At 47.2% G+C, this 17,262-nt stretch overlaps 1 protein-coding gene across 25 annotated transcripts in view; it reads left to right on the forward strand.

The window, feature by feature from the left end:
- Positions 1–17,262, forward strand: part of EIF4G3 (eukaryotic translation initiation factor 4 gamma 3) — a 529,091-nt gene that overhangs the window by 181,443 nt on the left and 330,386 nt on the right. For 22 of the 25 annotated variants that reach the window (XR_007770674.1, XM_050931156.1, XM_050931132.1 and 19 more), the window contains exon 4: positions 12,902–13,006. The exons of the other annotated variants lie outside the window; for them this stretch is intronic. Coding sequence is in view for 21 of the 22 variants with exons in the window: in XM_050931156.1 (XP_050787113.1) it covers positions 13,004–13,006 (3 nt within the window). In the remaining variant the exon portion in view is untranslated. The remainder of the gene's footprint in view (positions 1–12,901; positions 13,007–17,262) is intronic. 25 annotated transcript variants of the gene reach the window in all.

Below are 17,262 nucleotides of genomic sequence, written 5' to 3' on the forward strand. Positions count from 1 at the left end.
AAGACAGTTACTCACCTTTGTAACTGTTCTTTGAGATATGTTGCTCATATCCATTCCAAACCCGCCCTCCTTTCCTTCTGTCGGAGTAGCCAGCAAGAAGGAACTGAGAGGGCCCTGGGTCAGCTGGGGTATATAACTGGCGCCGTAAAGGCGCCACTCCAGGAGGCGCCTCAGCCGACCAGCCGAGTGTTGCTAGGGTAAAAATCTTCCAACGATTGTGCACACGGCATGCGCACACCCTAATTGGAATGGATATGAGCAACACATCTTGAAGAACAACAGTTACAAAGGTGAGTAACTGTCTTTTCGTGATGGAATAGTGTTACACCAGGTTCAAAAGGATCTTCTAAGCTTCTTGGGCTGGACCAAACCCTAGAAGTTCCCAAGCAGAAAATCATCATAGTTTCTGCTAGGGAAATATTTTCTATGCAAATGTTAAAAGAGCATAATTTTTCAACTCAACTCAGCTGTGGAGGAGATTATCTCATTGGAATCGGATCAAGCATCTAGTGGGAGATGCCTCAACAGACAGGAAGTAGTACTCTTATACAAACCGTCAAATGACTAAGCCCTGGTATGAATGCCAGAAGTCTGTTGTCTTGCATGTGAAGGCCAAAGAAATGGTTGTTCCCATTGAAGACAACTGCATGAGGGACCAAGTGGACAGAAGTATTGAGGCCTCAATTTGCAGAAACTGTGAAAAGGCAGGTATCCTACAGTTAAGGCACCTTCTTTGCTATGGTATCTCTTCAGGACACACTCAGCTAATACACTGATTCAGCAGTGACAGCGCACACAATGCACTAAATACTATCAGAACAAAATTTCCATGACATTGTTGCTGATGACATTATGATTGCTTTTATTTTCTCCTCTTATTCCATGGTTTCCAGTGCAGTACCAAGAATCACAGAAATGTAGGGCTGGAAGGAACCTCAGGAGATCATCTAGTACAGCCCCCTGCACTGAGGCAGGACCAGGTACACATAGAGTACCTGACAGGTGTTTGTCTAACTCAGGGATGGGCAAAGTTTTTGGGCTGAGGGCCACATTTGGGTATGGAAATTGTATGGCGGGCCATGAATGTTCACAAAATTGGCGGTAGAAATGCGGGAGGGGGTGAGGGCTCTGGCTAGGGGTGCGGACTCTGGGGTGGGGCCAGAAATGAGAAGCTAAGGGTGCAGGAGGGGGCTCCGGGTTGGGGTAGGGATAAGGGGTTTGGAGTGCAGGACATGGGTCCAGGCTGGGACTGAGGGGTCAGAGGGCAGGAGGGGGCTCAAGGCTGAGGCAGAGGGTTGGAGTATTGGGGGAGGGGTGTGAGGGCTCTGTCTGGGGGTGTGGGCTCTGGGGTGGGGCTGAGGATGAGGGGCTTGGGGTACAAGCGGGGGGTTTGGGCTGGGATAGAGAGGTTCGGCGTGTGGGAGGGAATCAGAGCTGTGCAGGGGATTGAAGCGTGGGGGGGCGGGTGGGGCGCTCAGACGTGCAGGCTCCGGGCAACACTTACCGCAAGTAGCTCTCAGAAGTATGTCCCCACTCCAACTCTGAGGCATGGCCAGGCAGCTCTGCGTTATGCTCGGTCTGCAGGCGCCACCACTACAGCTCCCATTGGCTGAGAACCATGACCAATGGGAGGTGTGGGGGCGGTGCCTCCGGATAGGGAAGCGCGCAGAGTTGCCTGACCACGCCTCCGTATACTATGTAGTAGCTGGAGGGGGGTCGTACTGGCTGCTTCTTGGGATCTGTGCAGAGTGGGGTAAGCCCCCAACCCCATTCCCCGGCTGGAGCGCTGTAGTGGGGAAAACCCCAGGCCCCACTCCATGGTGGGAACTGAGGGCCAGATTGAATGGTTTGACAGGCCAGATGTGGCCCGCGGGCCATAGTTTGCCCACCCCTGGTCTAACTTCTTTAAGACCTCCAGTGAAGGTGATTTCCTAGCCTTCTTTGGACACCTATTCCACTGCTTAACTAATATCATAGTTAGATTGTCCTAATATCTAACCTAAATCTCCCTTGCTGCAGAGCAAGCCTATTACTTCTTGTCCTGCCTTCAGCAGACACGGAGAACAGTTGATCACCATCTTCTTTATAACATCCATTAACATATTTGAAGACTTAGCAGATCCTCCCTGAGTCTTCCTTTCTCAAGACTAAACATGCCCAGTTTTTTTAACTTTTCCTCATTGATCAGATTTTGAGGATTATTTATCATTTTTGTTGCTGTCCTCAGGACTCTCTCCAGTTTGTTCACATCTTTCCTAAAGTGTAGTGCCCAGAACTGGACACAATACTTCAGCTGAGGGCCTCACCAATGTGGAGTAGAGTGGGACAGTTACTTCCCGTTTCTTACATAAGACATTTCTGTTATACATCCCAGAATGATATTAGCTTTTTTTTACAATTGCTTCACATTGTTGACTCATGTTCAGATTGTGGTACACTATAATCCCCAAATCCTTTTTAACAGTATTACCGCTTATTCAGTTATTCCCCATTTTGTAATAGTTCATTTTATTTTTTTTCTTCCTAAGTGTAATACTTTGCACTTGTCTTTATTGAATTTCATCTTGTTGATTTCAGACCAATTCTCCAATTTGTCAAGGTGGTATTGAATTCTTATCCTGTCCTCCAAAATGCTGGCAACCCTGCCAGTTTGGTGTCATCTGCAAATTTTGTAAGCATACTCTCCACTCCATTATCCAGATTACTAGAGAAAACACTGAATAATACCAACACAGGACAGATCTCTGCAGGACACCAGTGGATATATTCCCCCAGTTTGATGGCAAACCATTGATAACTATTCTTTAAATACAATCTAGTTTTGCACCCATCTTACAGTGATTACATTTAGACCACTTTTCTCTAGATTGCTTATGAGAATGTTACGTGGGACTGTGTCAAGAGCCTTACTGAAATCAAAATCTATCACATCTACATTTTCCTCCCTGTCCACTATGCCAGTAACCTTGTCAAAGAGGGAAATTCGGTTGATATGGCACAATTTGTTCTTCTTTGAGTGATTGCTCATGTGTATTCCACAGTAGGTGTGCATGCTCACCACGTGCACCGGTGCTGAAAGTTTTTCCCTTAGCAGTATTCGTACTGGGGGAGCACCGCGGGTACCCCTGGAGTGGCGCCTGTATATTGCGCTGTAAGGGGGCCACGGGCTTCCCTCACCCTCAGTTACTTGCCACCAGTGAAGGTAGTCAGAACCTTGTGCTCCAGCTCTGGTGCAGCCTTTTCTTCTCGACCTTAGTGGTACTGTTCGTGGATCGTTTCTTCATTTGTTAGAGTGGGCTCGGGGCATGCCCCATGCCCCAGGATTCAAGTCGTATGACTCCTGTCACCATTCTATGCCTAGGAGTGACCTGCACACTGAGTGTCTCCACTGCCTGGGTGAGACTCACATCAGTGACCATTGTAAGATCTGCAGGTCGTTCAAGCCAAGGACTAAGAAGGAGAGAGACATTAGACTTCGAGCTCTCCTGATGGAGTCGGTGTGGCCCCAGTGCCGGCATGCCAATCAGACTTGGCGCTGGCTGCTGCATCGTCGGTGTGTAGTGAGGCCCCTTCGACCAATCGGCGCCGCTCTCCCTCCAGAAAGCAAGGGAAGGGCCCTACCTCATAGCGGCACCGTGACAAGGAAAAGAGGGAGGCTGGTCCCACGCTGGGCAGCCCTCGGTCCCCCCTGGGTTCAGGACCTCCGACTCGTGTGGTGCGGAGTAGCCCAGCACCGTTGGCCCGTGCATCCCCACCGGTATGGATGCCATCGATTCCGGAGGCGATGCAGGATGCAAAGGACATTATGAGCCATTGGGTGCCTACCAGACCTCTCCAGCCAGCCACAGCTCCCACTCCGAGGATCGCTCCCCGCACCGCTCAGCGCACAGTGGTTGCTTGTTTTGCAACTCCTGCCCACTCTCAACTCCGGCCAGACCATCCAGGTCGCCTTTGGGACGGGAGTCACAGAGACCCTCGATGCCTCCTGCCAGTGAGCGTAGGCACCAAGAGAGCCACTGGGAATGCTCCCCTGCGTGGCGTGGGTGCCGCAGCCGCTCTGGACGGGATAGACGCTGTCATTCCCGTTCCAGCTCCCGATCAGCTAGACGTCGCACTCGAGACTCTCCTTGGGGTGCCTTGGCACTGGGGCATCAGTCCTCGCATCGCCGTCACAGGTACCGAAGTAGTTCTTCGGGTGAGTATCGTTTGGGGGGAGGGATAGCTCAGTGGTTTGAGCATTAGCCTGCTAAACCCAGGGTTTTGAGTTCAATCCTTGAGGGGGCCATTTAAGGATCTGGAGCAAAAATCTGTCTGGTGATTGGTCCTGCTTTGAGCAGAGGGTTGGACTAGATGACCTCCTGAGGTCCCTTCCAACCCTGATATTCTATGATTCCTCAATGTCGAGGTCCAGGTCCCGAGGGAGATGGCATCACAGGCACCGTTCCTACTGCTCCTGGGGCACCGAGCATTCGTGGCCAATCTTGGCCTTGGTACCTGGCCACCCATTCACGCTGTTCAGCTGGGACAGATAGTGCCATCAGGCTCTCAGCTGGGTCAATGGCAAGGGGCCCCGTGGCAGGGACAGTGGTGCCAGTGGGCACCGAGGCCACAGACGCCAGCCAGGACAGGGGCTTGTTCGGTCGCCAGAGCATCTCAGGCTCCATTGGCCTCATTCAGCCACTTACGGGACAAGTCGGCGGGTCACGAGTTGGCAGACTCGCGCCCGGACTCTGATCTGGGGCTTGACGCCCTGGCACCCACCGAGGCTCTTGGTTCCATACAGGCCCCCTCTCTGGCACCAGACGACACTATATTGGCCGCTCTGCCATCAGTCCCACAGGAGGACTTCAAGGCACACCAAGACCTGCTAAAGCGGGTGGCATCCAGCCGCAGGCAGAGGAGATGGAGGGTCCATCCAATTCCCTCTTCAATGTTCTGTTTCCCTCGGCACCGGGCCGTGTGGCCCTGCCCCTGCACCAGGGTATTGCCAACATCTCCAACACCCTGTGGTGAACTCCTGCCTCCTCCGCCCCTATCTCCAAGAAGGCAGAGAGGAAATACTTAGTGCTGGCCAAGGACCACGAATACCTCTATTCCCACCTGGCACCCAACTCGCTCGTGGTGGAATCGGTAAACCACAGGGAGCGACAGGGCCAGCCCATGCCCACCCCCCAAAATAAGGACGCCAGACAGCTGGACTCCTTTGGGAGAAAGCTTTATTCCTCTGCGAGTTTCCAGCTTAGGGTAGCCAACCACCAAGTCTTACTAAGCAGATATGACTTTAACCTTTGGGAGTCTCTACCTATGTTCGAGCCCTTCCTCCCGGATCGAGATAGGAAGGACTTCAAGGTGCTGGTGGAAGAGGGGGCAGCGGCAGCTAAAGCAGCCCTGCAAGCGGCATCGGATGCAGCTGACACTGCGGCCCGCTCAATGGCTTCCGCAATTTCCATACACAGGGCATCGTGGCTCCTGTTGTTGGGACTGTCGATGTAGTCCCAATCCCTGATGCAGGACTTCCCGTTTGATGGGAAGGCGCTCTTTGCGTGCCAGACGGATGTCAGGCTGCATGGGATGAAAGATTCCTGCACTACCTTGCAGACCTTGGGCCTCTACGTCCCTCCAGCTAAGGATAAGGCCAAATCGCTTCCAGCAACTCAACCTGTGAGGAGCAGATACGAGCCCCCGTATAAAAGACCCAGAGACCAGAAATGCCGGTCTCAGTGGCAGTCCTGCTCTGCCCCCGCAGCCTGGGCCCATCAAGGGCAAAAGGCAGGAAAAGAGGCAGTTTTGACTATTTGTAGGGGGGCACCGGGCCTGTTGCCAGGGAGACCCTCGTTTAATAAAGTTTGTGTTCTGCAACCGATTGTCTGCCTTCCGCAGGGCATGGTCCTGCATAACATCAGATCAATGGGTCCTCAGTACCATTTCCAAGGACTACATGTTGCAGTTCACCTCACCCCCACCAAATCACCCGCCCTCCATGGTGGCCCCAGGAGACCCGGAGCATGTCCGCCTCCTGAGGCAGGAGGTGGACTAGCTACTGCACCTGGGGGCGGTGGAAAGGGTACCCATAGAATTCCAGGACGAAAGGTTCTACTCCTGGTACTTCCTGATCCTGAAGGCCAAAGGCGGCCTCAGGCCTATCCTGGACCTGTGGGACCTAAACTGGTTTCTACTCTGTTCCAAGTTCTGCATGGTGTCCCTGGCTTCTATTATCCCCTCCCTGGACCTGAGGGACTGGTCCACGGCCCTGGACCTTCATGATGCGTATTTTCACATCCATATATTGGAGGGGTACAGGCGCTTCCTCCGCTTTCTGGTTGGGATGGACCACTACCAGTTTGCGGTCCTCCCGTTTGGCCTATCCTTGGCACCCAGGGTCTTTACAAAATGTATGGCTGTGGTAGTGGCCTATCTCAGGCGGGAGTGCATGCAGATCTTTCCTTACCTGGACGACTGGCTCTTCAAGGGGGAGTTGCACTCCGAGGTAAAGACCCACGTGGAGCTGCTCCAAACGACATGCGCCGGTCTCAGCCTAGCAGTGAATGAGACCAAATCAACATTAGTTCCTGTTCAGTGCATAGAGTTCATTGGGGCCCTGCTGGACTCCTCGAGGGCCACAGCCTCTCTCCCCTTGGACAGGTTTGAGACTTAAGGGATCTTATTACCTCAGTCATGGCTTTCCCGGTGACCATGGTGAGGGCGTGCCTTCGAATTCTGGGGCACATGGCGGTGTGTACATATGTGGTCTGCCACGCCAGACTTTGAATGAGGCCCCTCCAGATCTGGCTAGTCTCCCAATTCTCTCAAGCTCGGGACAGCCTAGACAAGGCGCTCATGGTTCCATCCCTGATACCGGCTTCCCTTCAATGGTGATCTTGCCCAAGCAATATGCTGCAAGGAGTTCCCTTTCAGGATGCCAGCCCATCCATAGACCTGATGTCCGACGCTTCGGACCTCGGCTGGGGAGCCCATAGAGGGAACATGCAGATCCAGGGAATGTGGTCAACCCCGGACCTGTCCATGGCAGGGTGGTCAGGATCCTCACGAACAACACTGCTGCCATGTACTACATCAACAGGCAAAGCAGGACGCGCTCCCTAACTCTCTCCCGGGAAGCCCTGAACCTATGGGAGTTCTGTATAGCCCACGATATCGACCTGAGGGTGGCCCACCTCCCGGGCATCTGCAATATGCAAGTGGACTGCCTCAGAGGTCACTCACTGGCTTTTCTGAGAGTAAGGAGTTCCCCATATCAACCTGTTCACAACCCACCAGGACCGGCATTGCCCCCTGTTCTGCTCCAGGGGAGGGGTGGGGAAGGGTGCGATTTCCGATGCATTCCTCCTACGGTGGTTGGGCCAGCTTCTCTATGCCTTCCCACTGTTCCCCCTCATTGCCAAGGTCCTTCAGAAGGTGAAAGTGGACAAGGTGAGAGTCATTCTCATAGCCCCGGCATAGGCCCATCAACGCTGGTATGGACCCTCCTATGCCTCTTCGTGGCCCCCCGGAGGGTGCTGCCGCTCCATCTGGACCTCCTCTCCCAGGACGAGGGCCGCCTCCTCCATCCCAATCTGGCCACGTTTCACCTGACACCGTGGCTGCTCTGTGGCTAAATGAGGAGGAGAACAGGTGTTCGGAGCAGGTAAGGTGAGTCCTCCTGGAAAGCAGGAAGCTGTCTACGCTTCAGACGTATGTGGCGAAGTGGTCCAGGTTCGCCAGGTGGGTGAGTGAGCGGGGGGTTTCCCCCTCCGCCATGCCTCTCCAGCTTGTCCGGGACTACCTCCTATCCCTTAGGGCCCAAGGACTAGCACCTACCTCGCCAGGGTTCACCTCGCGGCCATATCAGCTTTCCACCCGCTGGTTCAAGGACATTTGATCTTCTCTCACTCTATGACCTCCCGTTTCCTGAAGGGCCTTGACCAATTGTTCCCGTACACTAGACCCCCTATGCCACAATGGGACCTAAACCTGGTCTTGTCCCGACTCACGGGAACTCCCTTTGAACCCCTGGCCACGTGTTCCTGGTCTCGCCTCTCATGGAAGGTGGCCTTCCTTGTAGCGATCAAATTGGCCCGATGTGTCTCGGAACTTAGGGCCTTAACCTCGAAACCTCCCATGCGGTCTTCCACAGGGATAAAGTCCAGCTTCGCCCACACCCGGCATTCCTCCAGAAGGTGGTCTCCACCTTCCATATGGAACAGAGCAGCTTTCTTCCTGTGCTCTGTCCTAAGCCCCATTCCTCTAATGAGGAACGCTGCCTCCACACGCTCGATGTGTGTAGGGTGCTGGCTTATTATCTGGATCAAACCAAGCCATTCCGGAAATCCTTGCAACTCTTTATTGCCTCGGCCGAGCGGGTGAAGGGGCAGCCTATCTCCACCCAGCGGCTTTCCCGCTGGATCACTTCGTGCATACGCACATGCTGTGATCGGGCAGGGGTGCCCCCGCCTCCGATCATTAGGGCGCACACTACGAGGGTTCAGGCTTCATCAGCGACCTATGTAGCCCATGTCCCTATCCAAGACATTTGTAGGATGGCCACTTGGACCTCAGTTCACACATTAACTTCACATTACGTGATCGTCTCCCAGTCTAGGGACAATGCCAGGTTCGGCAAGGCGGTACTTCGTCCTGAGCTATCGTGAACTCCTACCCACCTCCAGCAGATATTGCTTTTAATCACCTACTGTGGAATACACATGAGCAATCACTCGAAGAAGAAAGGACGGTTACCTGTTCTGTAACTGGCGTTCTTCAAGATGTGTTGCTCATGTCTATTCCAAACCCCACCCTCCTTCCCCTCTGTCGAGTTGTCTGGCAAGAAGGAACTGAGGGTGGAGGGAGCCCGTGGCTCCCCTTATAGCACGATTTACAGACATCACTCCAAGGGTCACTGCAGAGCTCCCCCAGTATGGATACTGCTAAGGGAAAAACTTCCGGCACCAGTGCACGTGGCGAGCATGCACACCTACTGTGGAATACACATGAGCAACACCTTGAAGAACACCAGTTATGGTGTTCATGTTAACTGTTAATTGTAACCCTGTTGTATTCTCTAGGTGTTATAGATCGATTGTTTAATAATTTATTACAGCATCTTTCCAGGTATGAAAGCTAGGCTGAGTGGTCTATAATTCCGTGTGTGCTCTCTACTCCCGCTTTTAAGGTAAACACTATGTTGGCCCTTCTCCAGTCCTCTGGGTCCTCACTCATCCTTCATGAGTTCTCAAAGATAGCTGCCAATGGTTCTGAGGTTGCTTCAGCTAGTTCATTTAATACTCTAGCATAGAGTGAATTTTGCCAGGCCCTGCTGACTCATTTTGTCTTTCAAAGAACTTAGTCTGCATTTTGTGCTTTGCCATCTTACTTTTCCAACAGGTGTCTGGGTAGTTAATGTCACTCATTATTAACAGGTCTCATGTTTTGGATATTTCTATTATTTTTAAGGGCCTCCTCCCTAGGTTAGTGAGTTGGTGTTCGAAGATGCTTTTCCCTTTCTTGGTTAGGTGGACCCCCATCCCTTCCCAGAACGAAGAAATCTTTTTCAGACAGACCAATTAGTAAAGCTTTTCATAGTATCTGTCTCTTCCAAGACAGATTCGTATTTGGTGTCTTGCTTGACAAAGATATGAGTTGCCTTATTGGATCAGATCAATGGTTGACCTCGTCCAGTATCCTGTTATCAGAAATGACCTTCACTAGCTGCTTCAAAAGAGGTTCAAGAAATCTTGTAGAAGGCAGTTATGGGATGTCCCCACAGAAAGTTTCCTCCTAATCTCCAATAGTTAGAGGTTGGCATAAGCTCTGCAGTATGAATGTATATCCTTTCCCAGGCTTTTGTTTATTTTTTAATATTTTTATTATAACTAGATATTCTTACTTATATACATTTTGAATGCCTTTTTTACGCCTGCCAGATTATTGGCCTCAATCTTTTCTTGCGGCAATGAGTTCCTCAGGCTAAGCGTGTGGTGTTTGAAATAGGATTTCTTTATATCAGTTTTGAATTGATCATCTTTCAGTTTTCTTTAATATCTCCATGTTCTAGTATTATGAAACTGGGTGAGTAAAGGTTCCTAATCTACCTTTCTCTATACCATTCATTGTTGTGTAGACTTTTATCGTGCCCCCTTTTATGTTTCCTCTTAGATAAGCAATGCCAATCTTTTAAATCTCTCATCATATGAGAATTTTTCCATGTCCCTAATCATTCTTGTCACCTGTCTCTTTATTACTTCTTATCCTGCTATATTCTGTTTATAAGCACTTGTGTGATAACAGACATAGGTATAACCAGATCCAGTCGCTGGGAGTTGCATCTAGACAAATTCAGCCTGGAAATAAGGTACAGATTATAACAGTGAGGGTAATTAACTATAGGAATAACTTATCGCGAATTGTGGTAAAGTCTCTATCACTGGCAATTTTGAAATGAAGATTGGGTGATTTCTAAAAGGTCTGCTCTGATGCAAACAGGAATTAATTCAGGAAAGTTCTGTGGCCTGTGTTATATAGGAGATCAGGATAGATGATCACAGTGGTTCCTTCTGGCCTTAGAATCAGTGAATCTATGACTGTTTAGAAAGTCTACCCTCTGCGTCTCATATTTATTCCAGTTGCCTTTCTAGCTGCTATAACATCAAGTCAGAAGGGGTTTGGAGAATTACAAACTTTTAAGATATGTTAGTTTTCTTCCTAATAGCCATAAAGATCTACTGAATTTTCTAAAAAGTGTAGTCCTATCAAGGAATAAAACTAAGAGTTAAGCAATAGTGAACCAAAGGCTTTCTCATTTTATTAAATTGTATGTTTAGACTTCCTATGATTTGACCCAGGGCTCAAGTACCAAGTGGAGATAGAATTCATTTTACCAGAGTGGTGACAGCATCTGTAATTTGTATTTGCCATGTGCCTAAAGCTGAGATTTGTAAATTTGTTACATTTTCATAAATTACTGTTCTCTCAGTACTAAGTCTAGATCAAATGTTCAGTCAAGAGAGCAGTGTTCCAATCTCTGTTTAATTAGTGGAGTTCCTCAGCACTCTTCCTCCAGAGGATTATAACTGCTTGCTAGCTTCCTAATGTGAGGATCTTGTAGAAGCAGTACCATGAAGGAGAAAATAAGGTTATTAATAGGAACGCTGGTTCTCAAAATGTTTTGCTTGTGCAGGTGAGTTTCGCTCTGTACTTCCTTCCTCCCATCTGCTTCAGTGTTTGAATAGCATTCCAGGAGGTAGAATAGAATGAGCGATGTTTACAGATGGTGGAACTTCTGTGTCCTCAGTTCAAGAATGTTGGATCTGAGATACAAGTGCCCCCTCATTCCCTTAGTATTATAGAAGGATCCATGTCTATATAACAAGGCATATGGTCCTAAAGTGTGGCTCCTTCATAGGGGCATTAAAGATTAGCTGATATCTGTAAAATGCTAGTAAGTCATAGTATTAAGTAAGTATCAGTGTGTGGTTAAAATAAAATGGAGACCTTTAAGAATGATTCAAAATGCCTGGGAAGAATGGCACCTGGTCCCCTTTACATATTTCCAAATGTGTATATGGAAGATTGCAGTGTGATGGTGTGGAATGGTACTTTGGGACCTCAAACGTAGGCTTCCAGGACACTGATTAAGGAATAATGGGATGTATGATGTCTCTTGTGGGAAAAGAGGTCTAGGTGTGTGTGTCTTGTCATATAAATCTAGTTGGGTTTTATTTAATTTTCTTTTAAATAAACATCAAATGGAAGTTGATTAGTGTAGCACTATTAATGGTTAGGTTATTTCCCCCTCTTTTGTCTACTCCTTTCCAATTAAAGAATTGCTCTGTTCTCTTATTTTAGCTATACAGCTTCCCGTGTTTTCCTTTAGAGTGACTTAAAACCAGCCCCAGGCATTCTACTGTCCTTCAGCTGTTGCAAGAGTAGGAGAACTCTGCAACAATAAAAAACAGTTTCACAACTCCAGTGTCCACTGCAAAAGGCATTCTGCTTCACTGTGCCTTCTCAAAATTCCATGGCCTTGAAATCACACTTCAGTGCCTGGAATGTTTTTAACTCTTCTAATACATTTGAATGCACAGCACATGCTGATGTCGAAATCTCATAGCAGTGATCTGGAATTATACAAACAGCTTCTCATTTGCATTTCTTTGCACTAAAAAATTCCCAGTAATCAAGAGACTGGGGAGGGGCTGAAACCTCTTCTCTCCCACCTGCTCTCCTCAGTTACAGACTTTGAGAGAAGTAGAGTGATAGCAACACAATCTGGCATCATCCAAGAGGCTCTGGATGGGGAGAAAAGGCACAAAGCTCTTTCATCCTTTTCTAGCTGTTGGAAAGAAGGTATCAAAAACTGAAATGAAATCTGGAGCCCTCAAGTAGGGAACAAGAAGGTCACTGTGTTAGAAATACTGACATCTTCCCACTCTCCAGTACCTGGAGGAGTTCAGGGCTGGGCTTCTCATTAGGACCTCTTTAATGGGGCCTTTCTGTCCTTTGTATCTACTTTTTAGTTATGAGGTTCAAGACCTGGGAAAGGGTGGGCAGGGGAACGAGAGTGGAACTGTTCTTTGAACTGCCTTTGGCCAGACTGGGGGCATCAGTTGCCACTGTCAGCAGTGAGGGAAAAGAAAAAAACCTTCCTCAGTCAGGGTTAGAGGAGAAAGTGGAGCTCTACCAGAGCAAACAAACTGGGAGCTGGAGAGAAAAAAACTCTTAAGATGTTGCAGCTGTCTGTAATTATTCAAAAAGAAAGGGGCAGAGAGTAGAAAATAACACTCTCCCCGCCAGCCAGGAGGAGGGGAGAGTGAGTAAAGCTTCTACATACACAAACTCTCTCTCTTTCTCTCTCTCTCACTCACTCACTCACTCACTCATTCAATCTCTCTCACTCTCACTTCAGCAGCCAGGAGGGAGGAGGGACAGAAGCTTTCAACCCCACCCAAGAGCCAGCAGTCTTTTTGAAGATCCAAGGGAACTGGTACAAAGGATTCTGGGATGTGGGATGGTGAGTCACAAGAGGAAAAAGATTGAGAAATGTCCCTCCAAAAAGCATCTGTCCTTGCTTATTTTAGCTTAAAAAAGATGGCTCTGATTTGTGAGGTTAGGGATTTTTTACTTTGGGATTACAGTTTGCAGGGGATTCACTGATAACTGGGGAACAAATTATCATTAATTTCTTTTGTAAACATGGAATGCTTCAAGTTCTTTTTAAACATTCTGTGTACAGAGCAGATCGCAGTTTTGTGTCCATGTAGTATGAGTAATTTTAAAATAGTTAAATATTCTGTTAGTCACAGGGCCAGTGGCATATAACAAAGCTTTATTCCAAAGATGTTCCAGTTATAGACAAATACTAAGCATATTTAGTAATTCACATTGTAGATACATATACAATGGAAAACATAACTACAAGGGAGCTGAATTCTTACAGGATTGGTATTTAAGCCTTCCACCTGTAGGGGACTGGTTTAGACCCAGAACAGGTCTGTACTGATTGACAGCTGTTACCATCTGGTGGTTCTTTGACTTAAGTGAAAGGAGTGTTGTCTCATTCTAGTGGCTGTAAATGCCACCATTGGGACAGTTAGTTTTTGTAATGGCATTTAAACATTCCCCAGCACCTTTAAAGTCTGAGGGCTCTTGTGCCAGCAAAGACACCGTCATATCTGGCACATTTATGGGCAGACTTCACAGTTCCCCAAGCTCCTTTATCTGATGTTAGATCCCTTCTTCAACAGCAGGAATTGTCTTGTATCTAGCACAGTCAAATTCAAACTGTAGTTAAATTTGTTTAATTGAAGAAAATAAATACATAAACAAAGATAGTATTTAGCGTTAATATGAGCTAGTCGTGGTGTATGAAAAGCTGAGATATCGGGTGCTATGAGACTTGGAATCAAATGTTAAAGAATGATAGTTTTAGACCTTCTCCTTTTACAAGCAGTCTTGTTCTCCCAATCCGTGGCTTGTGAGTACTTATCAGCTCCCAAAGTTCAGCCATCCTCTGTATTCTGTGTCCATCTATACTTTAGATAGAAATAGTTCCTTTTTTCTTGGCAAAGTCTGATAACAATGTTCATAGGTGAACTGAGGCATTATGTTTCCCTTATTTATCTTTCTGTAAATAACACAAATTTTCAGTTCTTTTTCTCTGTATTTGGTCACTTCAGAGGCCTTTCATCCATTTAGTAAAAGATGCCTTTTGGAGCTGTGTAAACTGTGATGCATTTAAAATTATCCCCACTCCTCTCCAGGAATGTTTGGCAAACACTTTAGTTAAAGCCAGTTTCTTTAGTAATCCAATGAACTCTCCACCATAAGAGATCTTCATGCACAGGAAGCCTTCAGGTTTTATGCAAGATTGCATTATATCAGCTTTCCAATTGATAAAAATAGAACATTGCAAGTCATAACGAAAGGTACAGTAATGGGTCATGACATTAATTAGCAGTTTTCTTGGCAATCTCAGTAATCCAGACAGAGAGAAGTCAAGGTTGAGGCACAGTGATAACTTTGGGGAAGCTTGCACTGTTTTTACCCATGCTGTCCCTCTTCTGTGGTTAAACTGGGGATTTCAGTTTTCAGGATGTTCAGTACAGTGACAAATATACACAGCTACTTTAAAATGTAAGGATGGAGAGAACCATAAACAGCCTAACTCATGCTGGTGCTATGCATGCAAACTGTGTCTTCAGCAGCTTTGCTAGAATATATCTTGTTGGGAGTTATACAACTTTCTCTCCCTGCCCCCATAAACACACTTTCCTGGATCCAGGCGGACCCAGCACTAGTCATAAGCAGACTAAGCAATTGGTTAGGGCCCCAACCAGCTCAAGGGGGCCCTATTCATTATTAGTATACAGTGGGGGGAGCCCCCAAATTTTCCTGCTTAGGGTCACCAATGGGCTAGCACCAGCACTGGATCCAGGTAATACTTCTTTATTCTACTGCTTCTTTTAAATGTTCCTCCCTAATTCTGATGTTGCAAAAACGTCAGTACAGCTACACATTTCAAAACACTGAGATATTTAATGTCTAACATTCAGCAAAAGTTGAATCCTCTTTTGCCCTATGTGTTAAGGGCCTGCAGGAAATACAGCTTGACTTTCTGTTTTGTAATGAGATTAGTATTTTTCATTGGTTTAATAGTTGGGTTCTTAGGTCATTGAAATTTGTTTCATGAGTGTGATGCCTTGCTGTGTTGTGTACTTTAATAACCTGAATCTCTGCAGATCAGTATTGTGCAGATTTAGACTCCCCCCGGCCCCTTCTTAACGTATGTGCTTGTCTGACTTTTGGTGCTGCTGAATGGTCTTGTGTGTCTGTGAATGAACCCTGTACTTCATGGATGTTCCCGTTTGAAGGGAGATCACTGGAGAAAAATCCAGACAAGCCCTTTAGAAGAATCTGCAGTTAAGCTGTTCTTTGGTTGTAGCTAGGTGTAAAAGCCTGTAGTGTAAAGCATAAGATCCTGAAAGATTATCAGTTTGATCAGTGTGGAGCAGGAGATCCCAGTAAACCTAACTCTGGAATCCCATTTTCTCTGTCTCATTGTCATTATTTATGAGGAATCATGGCCCAGGTTGGGATTTGTAGGGTTTATTGTCAGTAATTTCTGGATCTGTTAATTTTAGAAGCATTTTTAAAAGGATAGTCAGTTTACTAAGTATAAAATCTTTTGGCTTATGTTCTCAGTTTGACTGCTGAAAAGAGAGATTTGTGTTATAAAGTCTAGCAGCATGTATGAAATTGCCCAGCCATAGGTAGGTGTGGACTGTGGGACGCAGAGTTAGTGGATGTACTTCCCTATAAGCGCTTACAGCAAAAGGCAGAAACAATCCCTCCTTCATTTTGTGTACATAATGTTGTCTGTTATCTATCATTTAATTAGATTGATTCCCTATCTGTCTGGATTCTAGTAATCCTGTATGGACAAAACTCCTCTTACCATTCCCTTGTATGAAAAAGAGTAAGTGGAAAATAGAATTTCACTAGTCGCAAACACATTTGTTTGTTTCCCTCTTCAATTGAAATACACATATAATGTTGGAGACCAACATAATTCATTACAAAATTGCTGCATGACTTGTAATTTTACATTCTACATTCTTCAAGTATATGTCCTAATGGGTGCTCCATGCAAATTAGATACAATTAACTTAGGTTTAAACAAAGATTGGGAATGGTTGGGTCATTACACTAATTGAATCTATTTCCCCATGTTAAGTTCTCCTCACACCTTCTATGGGTCATCTTGATTATCACTTCAAAGGTTTTTTTCTCCTATAATATAATAATAATAATAGGAGATATACCAATCTCCTAGAACTGGAAGGACCTTGAAAGGTCATTGAGTCCAGCCCCCTGCCTTCACTAGCAGGACCAATTTTTGCCCCAGATCCCTAAGCGGCCCCCTCAAGGATTGAACTCACAACCCTGGGTTTAGCAGGCCAATGCTCAAACCACTGAGCTATCCCTCCCCCCAATGATGATAGCTCATCTCAATTGATTGGACTCTTACAGTTGGTATGCGTACTTCCACCTTTTCATGTTCTTTGTATGTATAAATATCTTCTGTCTGTGTGTTCCATTCTGTGCATCCGAAGAAGTGATCTGTAGCCCATGAAAGCCAGGGGCGGCTCCAGGCACCAGCAGGCCAAGTGCATACCTGGGGCGGCAAGCCACAGGGGCGCTCTGCCGGTTGCTGCGAGGGTGGCAGGCACGTTGCCTTCGGCGGCATGCCTGCGGAGGGTCGCTGGTCCCACAGCTTTGGCGGACCTCCCGCAGGCGTGCTGCCGAATCCGCGGGACCAGGGACCTCCAGCAGGCAAGCCAACGAAGGTAGCCTACCTGCCATGCTTGGGGTGGCAAAATACCTAGAGCCGCTCCTGACGAAAGCTTATGCTGAAATAAATTTGTTAGTCTCTAAGGTGCTACAAGTACTCCTGTTCTTTTTGCGGTTACAGACGAACACGGCTGCTACTCTGAAACCTATCAGAGGATGTGTGTGTGCATGTACGTTCTCAATTGGAGATTTTACCTAGCAGTGTCCATGGTCCATGCCTGCGTAGTACACATCCTTGTGTTCCTATGTGAGGTTATATAGGCAGGCACAAAACTGCTGCCACTTCAGTTCCTTCTCAACTGCCCTCAACTTGAGGTAGTTCAGTGTGGTGTTCACTGCATTTGTAGCTATTGTTGTTTTAATTATTACGTCTAGTTTTAATTTCATATTCATTTCCTTTTATTTGTTTAATTTGGT

This window comes from Gopherus flavomarginatus, chromosome 21, assembly GCF_025201925.1.
Source record: "Gopherus flavomarginatus isolate rGopFla2 chromosome 21, rGopFla2.mat.asm, whole genome shotgun sequence".
Classification (NCBI taxonomy): domain Eukaryota; kingdom Metazoa; phylum Chordata; order Testudines; family Testudinidae; genus Gopherus; species Gopherus flavomarginatus.